The sequence below is a fragment of the Scyliorhinus canicula genome, chromosome 8 (genome assembly GCF_902713615.1).
Source record: "Scyliorhinus canicula chromosome 8, sScyCan1.1, whole genome shotgun sequence".
Classification (NCBI taxonomy): domain Eukaryota; kingdom Metazoa; phylum Chordata; class Chondrichthyes; order Carcharhiniformes; family Scyliorhinidae; genus Scyliorhinus; species Scyliorhinus canicula.
In genome coordinates, this window is record NC_052153.1 from 103,702,757 (window position 1) to 103,720,914 (window position 18,158).

Consider the following 18,158-nt stretch of genomic DNA (forward strand, 5'->3'; position numbering starts at 1 on the left):
GCCAGTGTATAATTATGCACTTGAGTTAATTCAACATCATCCAGTGCCAGGATGAGCCTGATTCAGTTTAAGGTGGTGCACGGGGACCCATATGACTTGGGACCATGTATGAGTGGGTTCTTCACTGAGGTAGAGGACAAATGGGAACGGTGTGCAAGGGGGGCTGCAAATATTATCCATAATGTTTTGGTCTTGCCCGAAGCTAGGAGGATTCTGGACCTCAGTCTTCGAGAGACTGTCAGAGTTTGTGGGGGTGAGGATGGCTCTGTGTCCGTTGGTAGTAATCTTCGGTTTGGAGCTGCCGGAGCTCCTGGAGGGGAAGGGGGTGCGATGTTGTGGCCTTCCCCACACTAATTGCCCAGTGGTGAAGTCTATTGGAATCCAGGTCGGCGGTACCACTGAAAATGTCGGCGTGGATGGGGATATGACGGAGTTCTTACAGTTTTTTTTTTAAATTTAGTGTACCCAATCATTTTTCCAATTAAGGGGCAATTTAGCATGGCCAATCCACCTAGCTTGCACGTTTTTGGGTTGTGGGGGCGAAACCCACACAGACACGGGGAGAATGTGCAAACTCCACACGAACAGTGACCCAGAGCCGGGATCGAACCTGGGACCTCAGCGCCGTGAGGCGGTTGTGCTAACCACTAGGCCACCGTGCTGCCCGGAGTTCTTACAGTTGGAAAAAATCAAGTTCACTTAGTGGATCAGAGGGGGGATTTTATGTAAGATGGAGGCTGTTTGTGTCTCTATTCAAGGATTTGTTTGTCTCCAGTGGGTGGGGGCAGTGAGGTTTGGGGAATGGTGTTAGTTAAGGGGATTTGTTGATTGTGTTTGGAATTCTTTTTATTTTAAATGACCTCCCTTTCACAAAGCCATAGAACGATAGAACATAGAACAGTACAGCACAGAACAGGCCCTTCGGCCCTCAATGTTGTGCCGAGCCATGATCACCCTACTCAAACCCACGCATCCACCCTATACCCGTAACTCAACAACCCCCCCCCTTAACCTTACTTTTATTAGGACACTACAGGCAATTTAGCATGGCCAATCCACCTAACCCGCACATCTTTGGACTGTGGGAGGAAACCGGAGCACCCGGAGGAAACCCACGCACACAGGGGGAGGACGTGCAGACTCCACACAGACAGTGACCCAGCCGGGAATCGAACCTGGGACCCTGGAGCTGTGAAGCATGTATGCTAACCACCATGCTACCCTGCTGCCCTATGTTGAATATATGTGTGGTGGGATTCTCCGACACCCCCCCCCCCCCGAAGTCTCCGGCACCAGAGATTTGGCGGGGGCGGGAATCGCGCCGCGCCGGTCGACAGGCCTCCAGCCCCGGCGATTCTCCGGCCCGCAATGGGCTAAAGTCCCACCACTGTCATGCGGGACCGGGCGGGCTCCGGGGTACTGGGGGGGGTCGCAGTGCGATCTGGCTCTGGGGGTTGCCCCCACGGTGGCCTGGCCCGCGATCGGGGCCCACCGATCAACGGGCGGGCCTGTGCCGTGGGGGCACTCTATTCCTTCCGCCTTCGCCATAGTCTTCACCATGCCAGAGGCGGAAGTGACCCCCCCTCCCCTGCACATGCACGGGGGTGAAGTCCGCAGCCGCTGACGCTCCAGCGCACGCATGGGCTCCGCCAGCCAGCGAAGTCCCTTCGGCCCCGGCTGGCGTGGCGCCAAAGGCCGTTCTCGCCGGCCGGCGGGGCACCAACTACTCCGGCGTGGGCCTAGCCCCTCAATGTTAGGGCTTGGCCCCTAAAGGTGCGAAGACTTCCGTACCTTTGGGGCCGCCTGACGCCAGAGTGGTTCATGCCACTCCATCCCGGCGCAGCTGTCCGGCACGGCCATCCGACCCGCCGGGTAGGGGAGAATCCCGCCCCTGATCATTTTATGATTTTCCAAGTATTATGCTGAAACCTCAAGAGTGGACACTAAAACTTTCCCTGTGACAGATATTAGACTAGCTTGCCTGTAGTTTCCTGCCTTCTTTTTTGAATAAAGGTGTTACGTAAATTGTTTTCCAACCTACATGGGTCATTCCAGAATATCAGAAATTGTGAAAGATTATGGGCGCGATTCTCCGCCCCCCCACGCCGGGTGGGAGAATAGCGGGACGCCCTCCCGCTATTCCCCCCCCCCCCCCCCACGCCCAACGCCGTTTTTTACGGCGAGCGGCGATTCTCCGAGGCCGATGGGCCAAGCGGCCGGGCCTTCGCGCCCGTTTCAACACGGCAGCAAACACACCTGCGTGCTGCCGTTGTGAAACGGGCACCAAATGCCCGTTTGGGGCATCTGGGGGCCCGATTGGCACACCAGTACCACGGCCGTGCCAAGGGGGCCGTGCGTCCGTAACGGATGCACTCTTTTCCCTCCGCCGCCCCGCAAGATCAAGCCGCCACGTCTTGCGGGGCGGCTGAGGGAAAAGACGGCAACTGCGCATGCACGGGTAGGCGTTGTCCAACCTGCGCATGCGCGGCTGACGTCATCGATCGTGTCAGCTGGCGTGACGCTTGGCGTGCGGCCTTGACGACCGTCGTCAAGGCCGTGACGCACGGGGCCGCGCTCCTAGCCCCGCCAGGGGGGGGGGGGGGAAATCGGCCCCGGAAGTTGGCGTGAAGGCTGCCGTGGGTCACGGCCTGTCCCACGGCAGCCTTTACGATTATAACTATTGCATCTACTATCTCTGCAGCCACTTCTTTTAATATGAGAAAAATAGGGTCCCGAAACGGAATTTGCACCAGTTTTCACAATATAAAGCAATAGTGGGTGTAATGGGATTTGCAAAGTTCATGCAAAAGATGAATTAACAGTAGCTTACAAAATATTGGAGTAGCTGAGTATTCAAAGAACAGGATCAGATTGAATATATCCAAGAATACTTAAGAAAATTTGTGTGTGAATTGTTGCTTTTTCTCAGGCACTATTAAAAACAAGGTTGGTGGCTGACTGTCAGAAATCATAAGCAGAACGATGGAACACTAATTTCAACAGCCACAGTAGGTTATATCGAATGCTATCATGAAGGAAGCCTTTTCGAGCATATTTTAGGCAAGTCCAGCATCTAAATTAACATCAAAACATAAATTTACAAAAGACAAATCATTCTTAATAATACAAAATAAAGGATGCATTTCTAAAGAGGGTGCACAAACAGAGGAACCAGGAGGCAAATGTGCACAAATCATTAAATGGGCCAGAGCAGGTTGAGAAAGCAATTGATGAAGCATACAAGATACTGGATTTTAGGGCACCACAGTAGGTAGCACTGTTGCTGCACAATTCCAGCATCCCAGGATCGATTCCCGGCTTGGGTCACTGTGCACAGACTGCACGTTCTCCCCGTTTCTGTGTGGGTTTCCTCCGGGTGTTCTGATATCCTCCCACAACTCTAGAAGACATGATGTTCGGTGAATTGGATTTTCTAAATTCTCCCTCTGCGTACCTGAACAGGCGCCGGAATGTGGCGACTAAGGGTTTTTCACAGTAACTTCATTGCAGTGTTAATAAAGTCTACTTGTGACAATAAAGATTATTATTATTTATAAAGAGGTGCACAAAGACCAAAAACAAGACATCATGATAAACAGGTATAAAACACTGGTTTGGCCTCAACTGAATATCATGTCTTCTCCTGGGCATTAAACTTCAGAAAGTATGTGAAAGCCTAAGAGACTGTAGAAAAGGATCACGAGAATGGCTCCAGGGTTGAAGAACGTCAGTTCCATTGATAGATCAGAGAAACATAGAAAATAATAGGAAGAGAAGGCCATTCGGCCCTTCAAGCCCACTCCTCCATTCATTATGATCATGGCTGATCATCTAACTCAATAGCCTAATCCCACTTTCCCCATACCCTACAGAAGTTGGGGCTTTTCTTAGAGAAGGGACAATTCAGTGGAGATTTGATAGGGGTGCCGGGACAGAGTAAATAAGAAAAAATTATTCCCACTGGCAGAAGTCCAGAACCAGAAGACATCAAGACATCTCATGGGTGAGAATTCCGCTGGTTCCAATTGTGATCGTCCCGCAAGGAATAATTTTTTTGGAGGGAGGCAATGTTTTGCACCAGCATTGAGTGAGTCGGAGCCTATACATACCAGTGGGTCTGGCTCCTCAAGAGATTAGCAAAACAAGCAACGGCAAAACAAGGAAAAACGTCTCATGCAGCGGATGGTTATGATCTGGAATGTGCTTCCTTGAAATGGCGGTGGAGGCAGATTCAATCGTGGTTTCCGGAAGGGAATTGGATAATTGTCTGAAGTGGAAAAAGACGACATGATGGGCCAAACAGCCTCCTTTCTTTCCTGTTGTAAACATTCTGTAATTCAATTGTTTACTAGAAATCTCCAAGTACAAGGGTCTTGTACTCATTTCCACTCATTCCACCTTTATTTGAAACATAATAAATGTCAACATTATTTATCCGTTGCACAAAAAGAATACACAGGTCCATCTATGATATCAAATCAAACAACCTGTGGACAAGGCAGACGTGTAAAACTTGTAACTCTTGTCACTGACAGATTACATGCTTGATTGAGTCTGCTCAGTGTATCAATGCAACTTCACATATGGACTCAGTTTAGGGAAGTTTTACAGCTCACTCCTGGACTCTGTTCATAGCTCTCTTGCTGTCGCTAAAGATTGCTGCTAAACTCTGCAATTGAGATCCTGATATTTACTTTCACTTATGAAGAGAGCAGGAGTCATGATTTCCAGGCGGGAAACCTGTAGGTATGATTTTTCCAGACATCCTGTTGAAATTAACTGCAGGAATAATAACTGGGGTTGGGAGGGAGAGAGCTAGGGGGTGGGGGCGTGCAGAGATGGAGGACCGCAAACTACAGTGGGGAAGGAAAAAGTCAAAGACTGTGCTGGAAGTGAAACCACTGATCCTGGGTGTGTAAACACATTGGTTTTACCTGAACACATGCAGGCACACTTATCCAGGTTATCAGAATGTTCTGAGCACAGTAATGCAAGAACAGCTGCAAAAGGATGATGCAATTTTTTTAAATGAGCAATGCACTAATGAAAGGAATTATTTCACTACTATGATATAGTTCCCCAACAAAACTGATCTTGTATTTACTGTAATTGAGCAGGTATTCACATAATTATTCAAATACATATAATCCAAATTCTGACATCCTTACTTGTTCTGGTCTACATGCGACTCCAGATCCACAGCAATATGGTTGACTCTTAAATGCCCTCTGGAATGGCCTAGCAAGCCACTCAGTTCAAGGGCAATTAAGGATGGGCAATAAATGCTGGCAGAGCCAGCGACACCCACATCCCATGAATGAATAATACAAAAAACATACTAGCTAACCAGTCAGCATCCATTTCTCCTGTAGTTGTAATAATTTGAAATTTGGTATTCGTGCATTTATCTTGAAGACAAAATGCTTTGGCAACATGTCTATCTTTCCAGCAAAATACTTGCGTCTAGGCCTAGTACCTGAAGCAGAAACTATCTTCATGCAAGTTAAGATAAGGAATTCTTTACAGTTGAGGATAAAGGCAGTAATTTGGCCCACATTAGCATAATCAAGCACTTAAAAAGAAAAATCTGAAATTACTGATCAGAAAGCCCAAGGCAAATTTGGCCTTTGACTACATGACTAATGAACATTTTGCAAATCTAAAATACCCTAATGAAAGATAATTAGCACAATTGCTCTTCCAGCTTTTGTGGAAAGAAAAGAACACAAAGTGACTATTTAATGACAAATTACACAAATATTTCATGAAAATTTGACCAACATCTTATGCATCTGGATACCAATGTCAAAATTACATGATCCATAAAACTGTAAAGCATTTTTAAACTATCTGGTTCCTGTTAAGTTTCAAAGGCTCCAATATAAATAATCAAACAAGACCACTTTAAAAGCTGAAGCTGTCATCAATGTATCTTGCAGATCTTCAAATAATTTGGCTTGAAGCCTAATTTTGTTTGTTTAGCAGTCTTACTTAATCCAGCATTCTGAAGATTTTAAATGAATTTGAGGAAAAGGTAGCTGTCTGCAAATAATGGCAGACCATTGTTTCCACCAAAATTTAAAAATAAAACCTATAACAAGCCCATAATGTTCACGTACTTCTGACAATGCAGTATTTTATTCAAATAGGATAAACATTATAAAAAATTAAATTTACTCACAGTATCATCACTAAAATCTATTGCATCCAAATCCAAATACTCAGGAGTATCCATTGTTCGTCAAAGCACATTTTGGGCAATTGCTTACCAGGTACGATATGCTGGAAATATAAAAATCAATGCTGTAAGAACACAATTACAGATGACTAATCTAATTACTTTTTCCAAGATTTCATGCAACCCAAAAATATAATTATACTTGAATTAAGTTATGAGTGACAAACTGCAGACAATCCTAAACTTTCCTCCAAGTTATTTGAAGGGCTCATCATTGGCCAGGACAAAAAGAACTTCCTGCTCTCCAAATTAAGTGTTGCTGGATGCTTCATGTCCAACTGGGGCAGCAGGGTAGCATGGTGGTTAGCATAAATGCTTCACAGCTCCAGGGTCCCAGGTTCGATTCCCGGCTGGGTCACTGTCTGTGTGGAGTCTGCACGTCCTCCCCCTGTGTGCGTGGGTTTCCTCCGGGTGCTCCGGTTTCCTCCCACAGTCCAAAGATGTGCGGGTTAGGTGGATTGGCCATGCTAAATTGCCCGTAGTGTCCTATTAAAAGTAAGGTTAAGGGGGGTGGGGGGGTTGTTGGGTTATGGGTATAGGGTGGATACGTGGGTTTGAGTAGGGTGATCATGGCTCGGCACAACATTGAGGGCCGAAGGGCCTGTTCTGTGCTGTACTGTTCTATGTTCTATGGATAGACAGATGGGAGCTGGATTTCATGACTCCTCCAAAAGACATTGCACATGTGTATAAGAGCTATGCTTACTGTTGCTTAAAAGATGGCTGTAAAATTTTAGTCAAAGACGACAAATCTAACATTCCTCCTCAAGAAAATAAATGGTCACTTAAAATTATTATTTTAAGGGGAACATAGAGTGGAGCTCTCCCAAAAAAATGGCTGAGTGTTATTTTGGGCGCAGAAATGGGTGAGAATTCCACTGGTTCCAATCGCGATCTTCCCGCAAGGAATAATTTTTTTGGAGGGAAGTAATATTTTGCACCAGCATTGAGTGAGTCGGAGCTTAAACATGCCAGCGGGTCTGGCTCCTCAGCGATTGGCACTGATCCAATCTCAGAATAACACTAAACACCCCACCCCTTCTCGCCAGCAAAGACTGACCCTGCCCCCCCCCCTCCAATCACCATATCAGGTCACTCCATACCACCCTCATTGCCAGTACCTGCAGCACCCTGCACCCCTCCTGGTGAGCGACACACCACTATGGGGTCGCCAAATGCCACGCCACTTCATGCCTGCTCCCTTGGCGTTGCCCCTGGCACTTCCAGGGCACTGCTCTGCCACGTCTCTGAACATCCGAGGTCTACAATGGCCTCCGATCCCCCGGCGTAGTTATCACGTCTGGTCTTAGTTTGTGAAGATTGGTAATAATTCGCGCCAGCTTCACTTTGAGTCAGTGGGTGGGAGAATTGCAGGAGCCTGGCTAATTTATCCTCAGGCATATTTAAATTAGATTTTTAAACTGCCAATCTGGCTCATGTTCAGTGAGAGAGTGAACCAGATTATATCTGCTGAAAGGGCCTGAGAAAATCGTGCACTGTTGGGGCGTCTGGTGCAAATTCCGTTTCAGGACACTCCTTCAATTTTCCTGACATAGCACGATTTGCCCGTGCACAACACAGCTGGAGAATCGCAACCATAATCTGAATAGTTAGTGACCAACTGAGTCAATGGTATATTAAGTTGTAAAATATTCTGCAATGCCACACTGACATAGTTACTTTGCTAGTTTAAATGCAAAAAAATATTTGAATATAAGAAACAGAAGCCTTAGTAGGCCATTCAGACATTCAAATCTGCTCCACCATTGAATAGGATCATTGGCTGATCTTCCACAACTCCACTATCCCACACTATCTCCATGACCCTTGACTGCCCAAGTATCCAAGTATATATTGAATTATCTTTAATACATTCAAAGACTGAGCATCCACTGCCCACATAGAATCATAGAATTTACAGTTCAGAAGGAGGCCATTTGGCCCATCAAGTGTACACCGGCCCTTGGAAGGAGCACTCTACTTAAACCCACACCTCCGCCGTAACCCAGAAACCCTACCTAACTTTTTTGGACACTAAGAGCAATTTAACATGGTCAATCCACCTAACCTGCACATCTTCGAACTGTGGGAGGCAACCGGAGCATCCGGAGGAAACCCACAACACAGTGAGCCACGCCAGGAATCGAACCTGGGACCTGAGGGGGGCAGCAGCCAGGCAACGTAGAGCTCCCAGCTCTAGCTGTCGATACAACCCGGAGAATTGCTGGGTCCGGGTCCGTGGCTGCGCACGCACACGGCGGTGGACTGCAGCAGCCGCGTCATGCTTCACGGCGGACGCAGCCCGAAAAAAATAGCCCATCCCTTCAGCCAGCTCGAGCACCCCGGACCGCCCCAACACAGTGCCCCAGCCCCTAATAATTCCCCCCTTGCCCACAGATCGGTCCTCCCCCGACTGTGGAGGCGCTGGACTGAGTACGCAGCCGCCATGCTGAGTTCCCGACATGTGAGACCCACACCGTCGGGGACTCGGCCGGAGCATCGCGGGGTGGGCTTCAGCCAACGTTCGGAGGCCGTGGACATGGCCGAAGGCGTACTCCTAGAGTACGTTGCTTTTCAGGGGGCGGAGCATCGCAAAAGCAGCACCGCCCCCAATTTCGTCATCTTCGGGGATTCTCCGCCCCGTCGCCAAACGCGATTTTGGAGTCGGGGACTGGAGAATCCAGCCTTATGTTTTCCCTCCTGAGCTGAATTGCACGTGATTTGTGTTCTGGCTGGTAGCGCATATCAGGAAGTGATTCGCAATCCTTCGCAATTTGAAATTATGCATGGTGACGACTGTGAAGGATTCCAGAGGGAATGCTGCATTCGGGCTGCCATTTTCGCTGTGTGGCTCGATCACAAAGTCCCGCAGCAGGCCACCCCTCCCGCATTGCAACATTAACCACTTCAAACAGCGTTAAGCGCTTTCCAATCACTTGATCAGCTGTAAATTGACAGCATTTAACTCTGTTTTAAGTGGTTGGTTACTCCAAGAGTTACTCAACCTGGAAGGAAAATGAATGGAGCAAAGATGACAGCTGTGTTTGTGTGGAAGCTGTCAATCACAGCATGGCAAGGGAAATGCATGAATTGTTTGCAGCTCAAGGATCTGAGGGGGTTTAAACACAGTTGTCTGGTTTTCTCTTTCCAGGAATTGGTACATGCTGCTTCTGATGTTTGAACCAGTTGTTGCATTGTCAGATAAGTGTTATCATAGTACTTTTTTTCACTGCCTCTGTCTGGACTGCTCTCTAGCTTCTAGAAAGGGGTCTCTCTTTTGGGGGGCTTCCAGACACGGGTCTCTTTTCTGGGGGATCTGTGAGCAAGGAAGGTGGGGGAGGGTGACTTTGGGGGGGTTCTCTGGGAAGATCTCATTAATAATCAATTAAATAATAATAATCCTTATTTGTGTCGCAAGTAGGCTTACATTAACAGTGCAATGAAGTCACTGCGAAAAGCCCTTAGTCATCACACTCGGGTGCCTGTTTTGGTATACTGAGGGAGAATTTAGAATGTCCAATTCCCCTAACAAGCACATCTTTCAGGACTTGCGGGAGGAAACATTATTTAGAGGGTCTCTGTGGCAGGGATCTATTTATTGAGGGGGGGTCTCTCCATTTAGTGGTCTCGAGGGGCGGTGGGGGACAGGTCTTTGTGGGTGGGGTGGCCCTCGGAAGGACACCGCGAGGTCTACCGCACCTGGTCCAAATTTGTCTGTACCTGTAGTAATTCCTGACCCAGAGGACCGGAGAATCACACAGGCCAGGAGAAGATGGTACCCAGTCAATAAGTGGATGAAAATGGGTCATTAAGACCCATTTTCATCCTCACGCTGGCGTGCAGGTGCAAACCTCGATCCCACCAGCAGCGGAGGGCCGGACCATCAAAACAAATCAGTGCCACTCCCCTTTTCTTCTCCACCTCACCGGCAACTCCTTTGCCGGCAGCGCGAGGCAGATAATTCAGCCACTCATCTCAGTTAAAATAACGTTGAGCCCTTATTCTAAGAATATGAGCCTGAGTTCTAGACTTCACAGCCACTTGAAACATCATACCAGCATCTAAACCAACAAGCTCTTTAAGAATTTTGGGTTGCAATTTGGTCACCTCTTATTTTTCGAAACATGTGGGACTATAGACCTAGACTACTCAATAATTCCTAATAGGACAATCCCCTTACTACAGGAATCAATCTCGTAAACCTTGTTGCACTCCCTTTGAGGCAAAAAGATTATTCCTTACTTAAGGAGACCAACACTGTACAATAGCCGAGATTTTGCACCTGTGTTTACTGTGTGCTGAAATGGCGGCGTGAGCACGAAATACTGAAAGGAGCCATAACTGAGAATCTCATTGATGAGATGTCGCAGCACGGTTGCCATCTCCTTCCCCCCCCCCCCCCCCCCCCCCCCCCCCCCCCCTCCTCCTGAAATTTAAATATACTTATATGTCATTAGTGGGCTTCCCCGCTCTATCATCCCCCACATTGGGATTTCCCCTGTCACCAATGCGATGTCCTGTTAGCCAGGTTTACAACAGGTTTTAAAAAACGTGAACAAGGCAAAGGGAACCCACTGGGGGCACACCTCGTCAGCATGACGACATGGAAAACTACTTCAGAATTTTTTTCTTCACAGTGCTGTACAATATGGCAAGAAAATCAGGCTGTGCAGCCGGCCAGCTGCGCACTGCCTTTCTCGCCTGGACTATGACGAAGAAACGGAAATTCTTCCCAGTAATTAAACTTTGGTTTTATACTCCAAACCCTCTGTAATATGTTTAACATACCATTGCTTTTCTAAATGTTTGGTGTACCTGTTATATCTTTGTGATTTGTGTACAAGAACATCCAGATTCTTCACAATTTAATAAAAAGCCTAAAAGCAAATTTTCCGGATGGGCACTGGAAAGCTGTGTGAGGTCCTTGGTAAATATCCAGAGGTATTCCAAGAGGGCCCGGGCAAGATAAAGGGAGCCAAGGCACGCATCTACGTGGACACAGAGGCTCAGCCCAGGTACTTCAGGGCATGGCATATTCCTTACACCTTACTCACCAAGGTGGATGTTGAGTTGCGCCGCCTGGAGAATTTGGGCATTATACACCCTGTGCGATTTGTGGAGTGGGTGTACCCATCATACCAGTGACAAAGCCAGACAAGTCTGTCTCTGTGGGGACTATAAATCAGCTGTGAACAGGGCATCCCGCCTGAACCGGTACCTATGGCTCGCGTGAAGGACTTGTATGCAAAATTGGCTGGGCCATGCTTATGTTCAGTTAGAACTGGACTTCAAATCTCATAAGTATGCGATTATAAACACGCACAGGGGGCTATTAAAGTACACTTGCCTCCCTTTCAGGGTCTATTTTGTCCCTGCAATCTTTCAAAGGGTGATGGAAGGCACACTTCAGGGACTATCCAAGGTGGCGTGTATTTAGACAATGTGCTCATTACAAGGGCAACCCACAGGAAGCACATAAATAATCTAGGAGGTCCTCAAGACGATTCTCCCATCGGTGGTTCAATGCAGTGCCCCTGAGGAATGCCAAACACTCCCTCTTTTCCCCGCCCCCACACCTGGGGTAAACACAGAACCTAAACCGCACTGTAAATCTGTGCCAGTGCACAGGGGGATCAAATAGCTCTGGAACAAAGGGCAGGATGATGAGAATGTGAGAGAGAGAGAGGAGAAAGGGGGAGGGAGGAGAAAGGGGGAGGGAGGAGAAAGAGGCCCAGGGGGTGGGGAGGCAGAATTAATCCAAATTCCTGCTTATTTCCTCAGACTCTTCAAAAGGTTGTTTCTCCCCAGGATTAGAAAAGGTGCCTTGACAATTCACAGCGCAGAACCCTTTCTGCGCTGTGAATTATAAAGGCAGAACCCAGAAACTTTGCCAAAAGTTTTTCCCCATCACTCCGCGCGTTTTTCCTGTTGTTGTGAAACTGACCTGAAATCGCAGAGGCTGAAGCTGAAATAGACAAATCGAGACACATCTCCCACCCCGGGATCCCAGCATTTCCCTCTGCATTCTAACCAGGCAATATTCCTGGGTTTAGGCAGATTGCAATATATTCACCAAAGCCCTGCTCTCAGCCAGAGGATGGACGGGACTCCCTCTCTGTCTCTCTCTCTCTGTCTGTCTGTCTGTCTGTCCCCACAATCTCCCTCTCTCTCTCAAACAAAGACAAGGAGGCTGGGAGGAAGGGGAGCCTTGAGGAAGATCTGCTGATGCCCCCATCCAATGGATGCCCGGGGCCAACGCACCGTCGCCCCCCCTCCTCTGCACACCGCTGCCCCCACCCCTACCTCTACCCCCCCCCACCCCCCACCACCCCACCCCTCTCCAACGCCGCTACACCCCCCACCACACAAACGCCGGTACTCTCCTCTCCCCCCCAACGCCGGTACTCTCCTCTCCTCCCCCCCCCCCCCCCACAAACGCCGGTACTCTCCTCTCTCTCCCCCCCCCAAATGCCGGTACTCTCCTCTCTCCCTCCCCCCCCCCCAAACGCCGGTACTCTCCTCTCTTCCCTCCCCAACCCCCCACACAAACGGCGGTACGCTCCTCTCCCCCTTCCCCCCCACACAAACGCCGGTACTCTCCTCTCCCCCTTCCCCCCACACAAACGCCGATACTCTCCTCTCTCCCCCCCACCAAACGCTGGGCGACGTTGATAATGTCGCCCGACATCAACCGACGCGCCACTTTAGCAGCAGGTGAAATTGACGTGTATCGCGTCAGTCCGCTGCTGGCCCTTTCGGGAACGGAGATTTACAGCTTAAAAGAAGGCCCCGACGCCGGAGTCATCGGTGCCGCTTTTGCCCGCCGGCAATGGGCGTCACGCAGGTCTTCAGAGAATCTCGTCCCATTTATGGGATAACGGACGAAAGTCTAAGAAAAGCTCTATTACAGCAAAATGATTTAACTCTCAAAATTGCTAGCGCAAAGTGCATTTCAAATGAGCAAAGTGAAAACCAATACTTGGAATTTTAGCCACGAGGAAAAGGTGCGAAAGTCCACCACGGGGTTGACAACATCTCCGTGCAACAAAGAAGGTTCCTCATCCAGTAAACATCATTAGTAACGACAATGAATGGACAACGACCTTGCATATAAATAACAGCCCTATATTATTTAAGCTTGACACTGGTGCTTCTGCCAATTTGCTCAACTGTCAGGATTTATAATCCATTCAAGGGGATTACAAGATTCTACCTGCGGCAGGCAAATTTAACGATTATAATGGCAATCAGATTGTGTCACATCGTTCATGTCATTTAACACCTTTCAACAGAGAAATTCAGAGAACACTGCTTTTTGAGATTGTGGATGATCACAGATCTCCTTTACTGGGTGCTCAGGCATGCAAGGAGTTGCAGTTGATTCAAAGGATCTTCATGCACACAACTGAGACATTAACACTTAGTCGGTGAATACCCTGATGTTTTTCATGGTATGGGCACATTGCCATATCAGTATAAAATTCTGCTAAAAAGGATGCAAAGCCTATTATCCATCCACCCAGAAGAGTTCCAGCGCCTCTAAGAGATAGATTGAAAGTAGAACTAATGAGATTACAATCTCAAGGCATCATACCCAAGGTACACAACCGACTGATTGGGTTATTTCCTTGGTCTGTGTAAAAAAACCATCAGGTGATATCAGAATTTGCATGGATCTCAACAAGAACATATGTAGAGAACATTAACCTACACCCAAGAGAGAAGAAATTACTTCTGAAATGTCAAATGTGCGAGTTTTCACAAAGTTGGACGCATCACAAGGTTTTTGGGTGATGCAGCTTGACGTCTCAAGCAAGCTCCTCTGTACATTCAACACGCCTTTTGAAAGGTACTGCTTTAATAAATTGCCCTTCGGGATCATCTCTGCCTCTGAGATTTTTTGGCAAATTATGGAGCAGGTCACCGAAAACATAAATGGTGTTCGAGTCTATGTAGACGACATCATTATATGGTCTACCACAGAGGAAGAGCACATTGCTAGGCTCAGGAAAGTATTCAAACGCATACATCAGTATGGTTTAAAATTAAACTAGTCAAAATGCACATTTGCTACCTCATCGTTGAAACTTCTAGGTTATAACATCCCAGCCAATTGTATGCGGACGGATGAAGAAAAGCTGGAAGCTATCAAGAAAATGCAGCGACCTAAAGACAAGAAAGCTGTACCAAGGTTTCTTGGTTTTGTCAATTCCCTCGGGAAATTCTCTCCAATCTATCTACCAGAACTATTTTGTACTATGTCAATTGATTGAGAAAAACACTGAATTTGAGTGGACTCTACATCAGAATGCAGAATGGCTAGACCTCAAACAACAACTGATACAAGCTCCAAGATGGAATTTTTTCGATCCGACCAAGCCCACAAAAATCTCGACTGATGCAAGTCAAGAGGAATAGGTGCAGTCTTACTCCAGCAAGACGACCACAACAATTGGATACCCATTGCATATGCATCGAGAGCCATAACAGTTACGAACAAAGAAAAGTACAGCACAAGAACAGGCCATTCGGCCAACCAAGCCTGCGCCGACCATGCTGCCTGTCTAAACTAAAATTTTCTCCACTTCCGGGGTCCGTATCCCTGTATTCCCATCCTATTCATGTATTTGTCAAGATGTCCCTTAAACGTCACTATCGTCCCTGCTTCCACCACCTCCTCCGGCAGCAAGTTCCAGGCACCCGCTACCCTCTGTAAAAAAAACTTGCCTCGCACATCTCCTCTAAACCATGCCACTTGCACCTGAAACCTATACCCCCTAGTAATTGACCCGTCTAACCTGGGAAAATGTCGCTGACTATCCTCTCTGTCTATGCCCCTCATAATTTTTTAGACCTCTAACAGGTTGCCCCTCAACCTTCTTCGTTCCAGTGAGAACAAACCAAGTTTATTCAACCTCTCCTCATACCTAATGCCCTCCAGACCTGGCAACATCCTGGTAAATCTCTTCTGCACCCTCTCTAAAGCCTCCACATCCTTCTGGTAGTGTGGTGACCAGAATTGAACACTATACTCCAAGTGTGGCCTAACTAAGGTTCTATACAGCTGCAACATGACTTGCCAATTTTTATACTCAATGCCCCAGCCAATGAAGGCAAGCATGCCGTATGCCTTCTTGACTACCTTCTCCACCTGTGTTGCCCCTTTCAGTGACCTGTGGACCTGTACACCTAGATCTCCCTGACTGTCAATACTCTTGACGGTTCTACCATTCACTGTATATTCCCTACCTGTATTAGACCTTCCAAAATGCATCATCTCACATTTGTCCGGATTAAACTCCATCTGTCATCTTGTTGCCCAAGTCTCCAAACAATCTAAATCCTGCTGTATTCTCTGACAGTCCTCATCGCTATCCACAGTTCCACCAACCTTTGTGTCATCCGGAAACTTACTAATCAGACCAGTTACATTTTCCTCCAAATCATTTAAATATACTATGAACAGCAACGGTCCCAGCACTGATCCCTGTGGAACACCACTAGTCACTGCCCTCCAATCAGAAAAGCACCCTTCCATTGCTACTCTCTGCCTTCTATGACATAGCCAGTTCTGTATCCATCTTGCCAGCTCACCTCTGATCCCATGTGACTTCACCTTTTGTACTAGTCTGCCATGAGGGACCTTGTCAAAGGCCTTACTGAAGTCCGTATAGACAACATCTACTGCCCTACCTGCATCAATCATCTTTGTGACCTCCTCAAAAAACTCTATCAAGTTAATGAGGCACGGCCTCCCCTTCACAAAAGCGTGCTGTCTCTCGCTAATATGACCCCTTGCTTCCAAATGGGAGTAGATCGTGTCTCGAAGAATTCTCTCCAGTAATTTTCCTACCACTGACGCAAGGCTCACCGGCTTGTAGTTCCCTGGATTATCGTTGCTACCCTTCTTAAACAAAGGAACAACATTGGCTATTCTCCAGTCCTCCGGGACATCACCTGAAGACAGTGAGGATCCAAAGATTTATGTCAAGGCCTCAGCAATTTCCTCTCTTGCCTCCTTCAGTATTCTGGGCTAGATCCCATCAGGCCCTGGGGATTTATACACCTTAATATTTTTCAAGACGCCCAACACCTCGTCTTTTTGGATCTCAATATGACCCGGGGTATCCACACACTTCGCCAGACTCAATATCCACCAATTCCTTCTCTTTGATGAATACTGATGCAAAGTATTCATTTAGTACCTTGCCCATTTCCTCTGGCTCCACACAGAGATTCCCTCCCCTGTCCTTCAGTGGGCCAACCCTTTCCCTGGGTAGCCTCTTGCTTTTTATGTACGTGGAAAAAGCCTTGGGATTTTCCTTAACCCTATTTGTCAATTACTTTTTCTGATCCCTTTTAGCTCTCCTGACTCCTTGCTTAAGTTCCTTCCTACTTTCCTTATATTCCACACAGGCTTCGTCTGTTCCCAGCATTCTAGCCCTGACAAATGCCTCCTTTTTCTTTCTGACGAGGTCTACACTATCCCTCGTTATCCGAGGATCGTGAAATTTGCCATATTTCACCTTCTTCCTCACAGGAACATACCAGTCCTGAATTCCTTTCAACTGACATTTGAAAGCCTCCCACGTCAGATGTTGATTTACCCTCAAACATCCGCCCCCAATCTATGTTCTTCAGATCCTGCCTGATATTGTTATAACTAGCCTTCCCCCAATTTTCACATTCACCCGAGGACCACTCTTATCCTTGTCCACCAGCACTTTAAAACTTACTGAACAGTGGTCACTGTTTCCGAAATGCTCCCCTACTGAAACATCTACCACTTGGCCGGGCTCATTCCCCAATACCAGGTCCAGTATAGCCCCTTCCCTCGTTAGACTATCTACATATTGTTTTAAGAAGCCTTCCTGGATGCTCCTTACAAACTCTGCCCCGCCCAAGCCCCTAGCACTAAGTGAGACCCAGTCAATATTGGGGAGGTTAAAGTCTCCCATCACAACAACCCTGTTGCTTTTAGTCCTTTCCAACCTATCTGCTCCTCTATCTTCCGCTGGCTGTTGGGTGGCCTGTAGTAAACCCCCAACATTGTGACTGCACCCTTCTTATTCCTGATCTCTACCCATATAGCCTCGCTGGTCTCAGAGGTGTCCTCCCGCAGTACAGCTGTGACATTCTCCCGAACCAGTCGCGCAACTCCTCCGCCCCTTTTACATCCCCCTATATCCCGCCTGAAACATCTAAATCCTGGAATGTTTAGCTGCCAATTGTGTCCTTTCCTCAAGGTCCCTGTATTGGCAACAACATCATAGTTCCAAGTACTAACCCAAACTCTAAGTTCATCTGGCTTACCTGTTATGCTTCTTGCATTAAAACATATGCACTTCAGGCCACCAGTCTCGCTGTTTTCCACAACATCTCCCTGTTTGCTCTTCCTCATAGCCATAGTGGCCCTATTTCCTAGTTCTCCATCAATCTTTTCACCTTCTGACCTATTGCTCCGGTGCCCACCCCCCTGCCACATTAGTTTAAACCCTCCGGTGTGACACTAGCAAACCTCGCGGCCAGGATATTTATGCCTCTCCAGTTTAGATGCAACACGTCCTTCTTATACAGGTCACACCTGCCCCAGAAGAGCTCCCATGGTCCAGATAACTCAAACCCACCCTCCTACACCAGCTGTTTAGCCACGTGTTTTGCAGCTCTATCTTCCTATTTCTAGCCTCATTGGCACGTGGCACAGGGAGAAATCCCGAGATTACAAGCCTTGAGGTCCTGTCTTTTAACTTTCTGCCTAGCTCCCTGAACTCCTGCTGCAGGACCTCATGCCCCTTCCTGCCTATGTCATTAGTACCAATATGCACAATGACCTCGGCCTGTTTACCCTCCCCCTTCAGGATGCCCATTACCCGTTCTGAGTCATCCTGGACCCTGGCACCAGGGAGGCAACAAACCATCC

The 18,158-nt window shown here is 47.6% G+C and overlaps 1 protein-coding gene across 5 annotated transcripts in view; it reads right to left on the reverse strand.

The window, feature by feature from the left end:
- Positions 1-18,158, reverse strand: part of LOC119970423 (synuclein, alpha interacting protein) — a 210,131-nt gene that overhangs the window by 119,628 nt on the left and 72,345 nt on the right. For all 5 annotated transcript variants that reach the window (XM_038805022.1, XM_038805017.1, XM_038805020.1 and 2 more), the window contains exon 4: positions 6,182-6,282. In XM_038805022.1, the coding sequence (XP_038660950.1) occupies positions 6,182-6,235 (54 nt within the window). In that variant the 5' untranslated portion in view covers positions 6,236-6,282. The remainder of the gene's footprint in view (positions 1-6,181; positions 6,283-18,158) is intronic.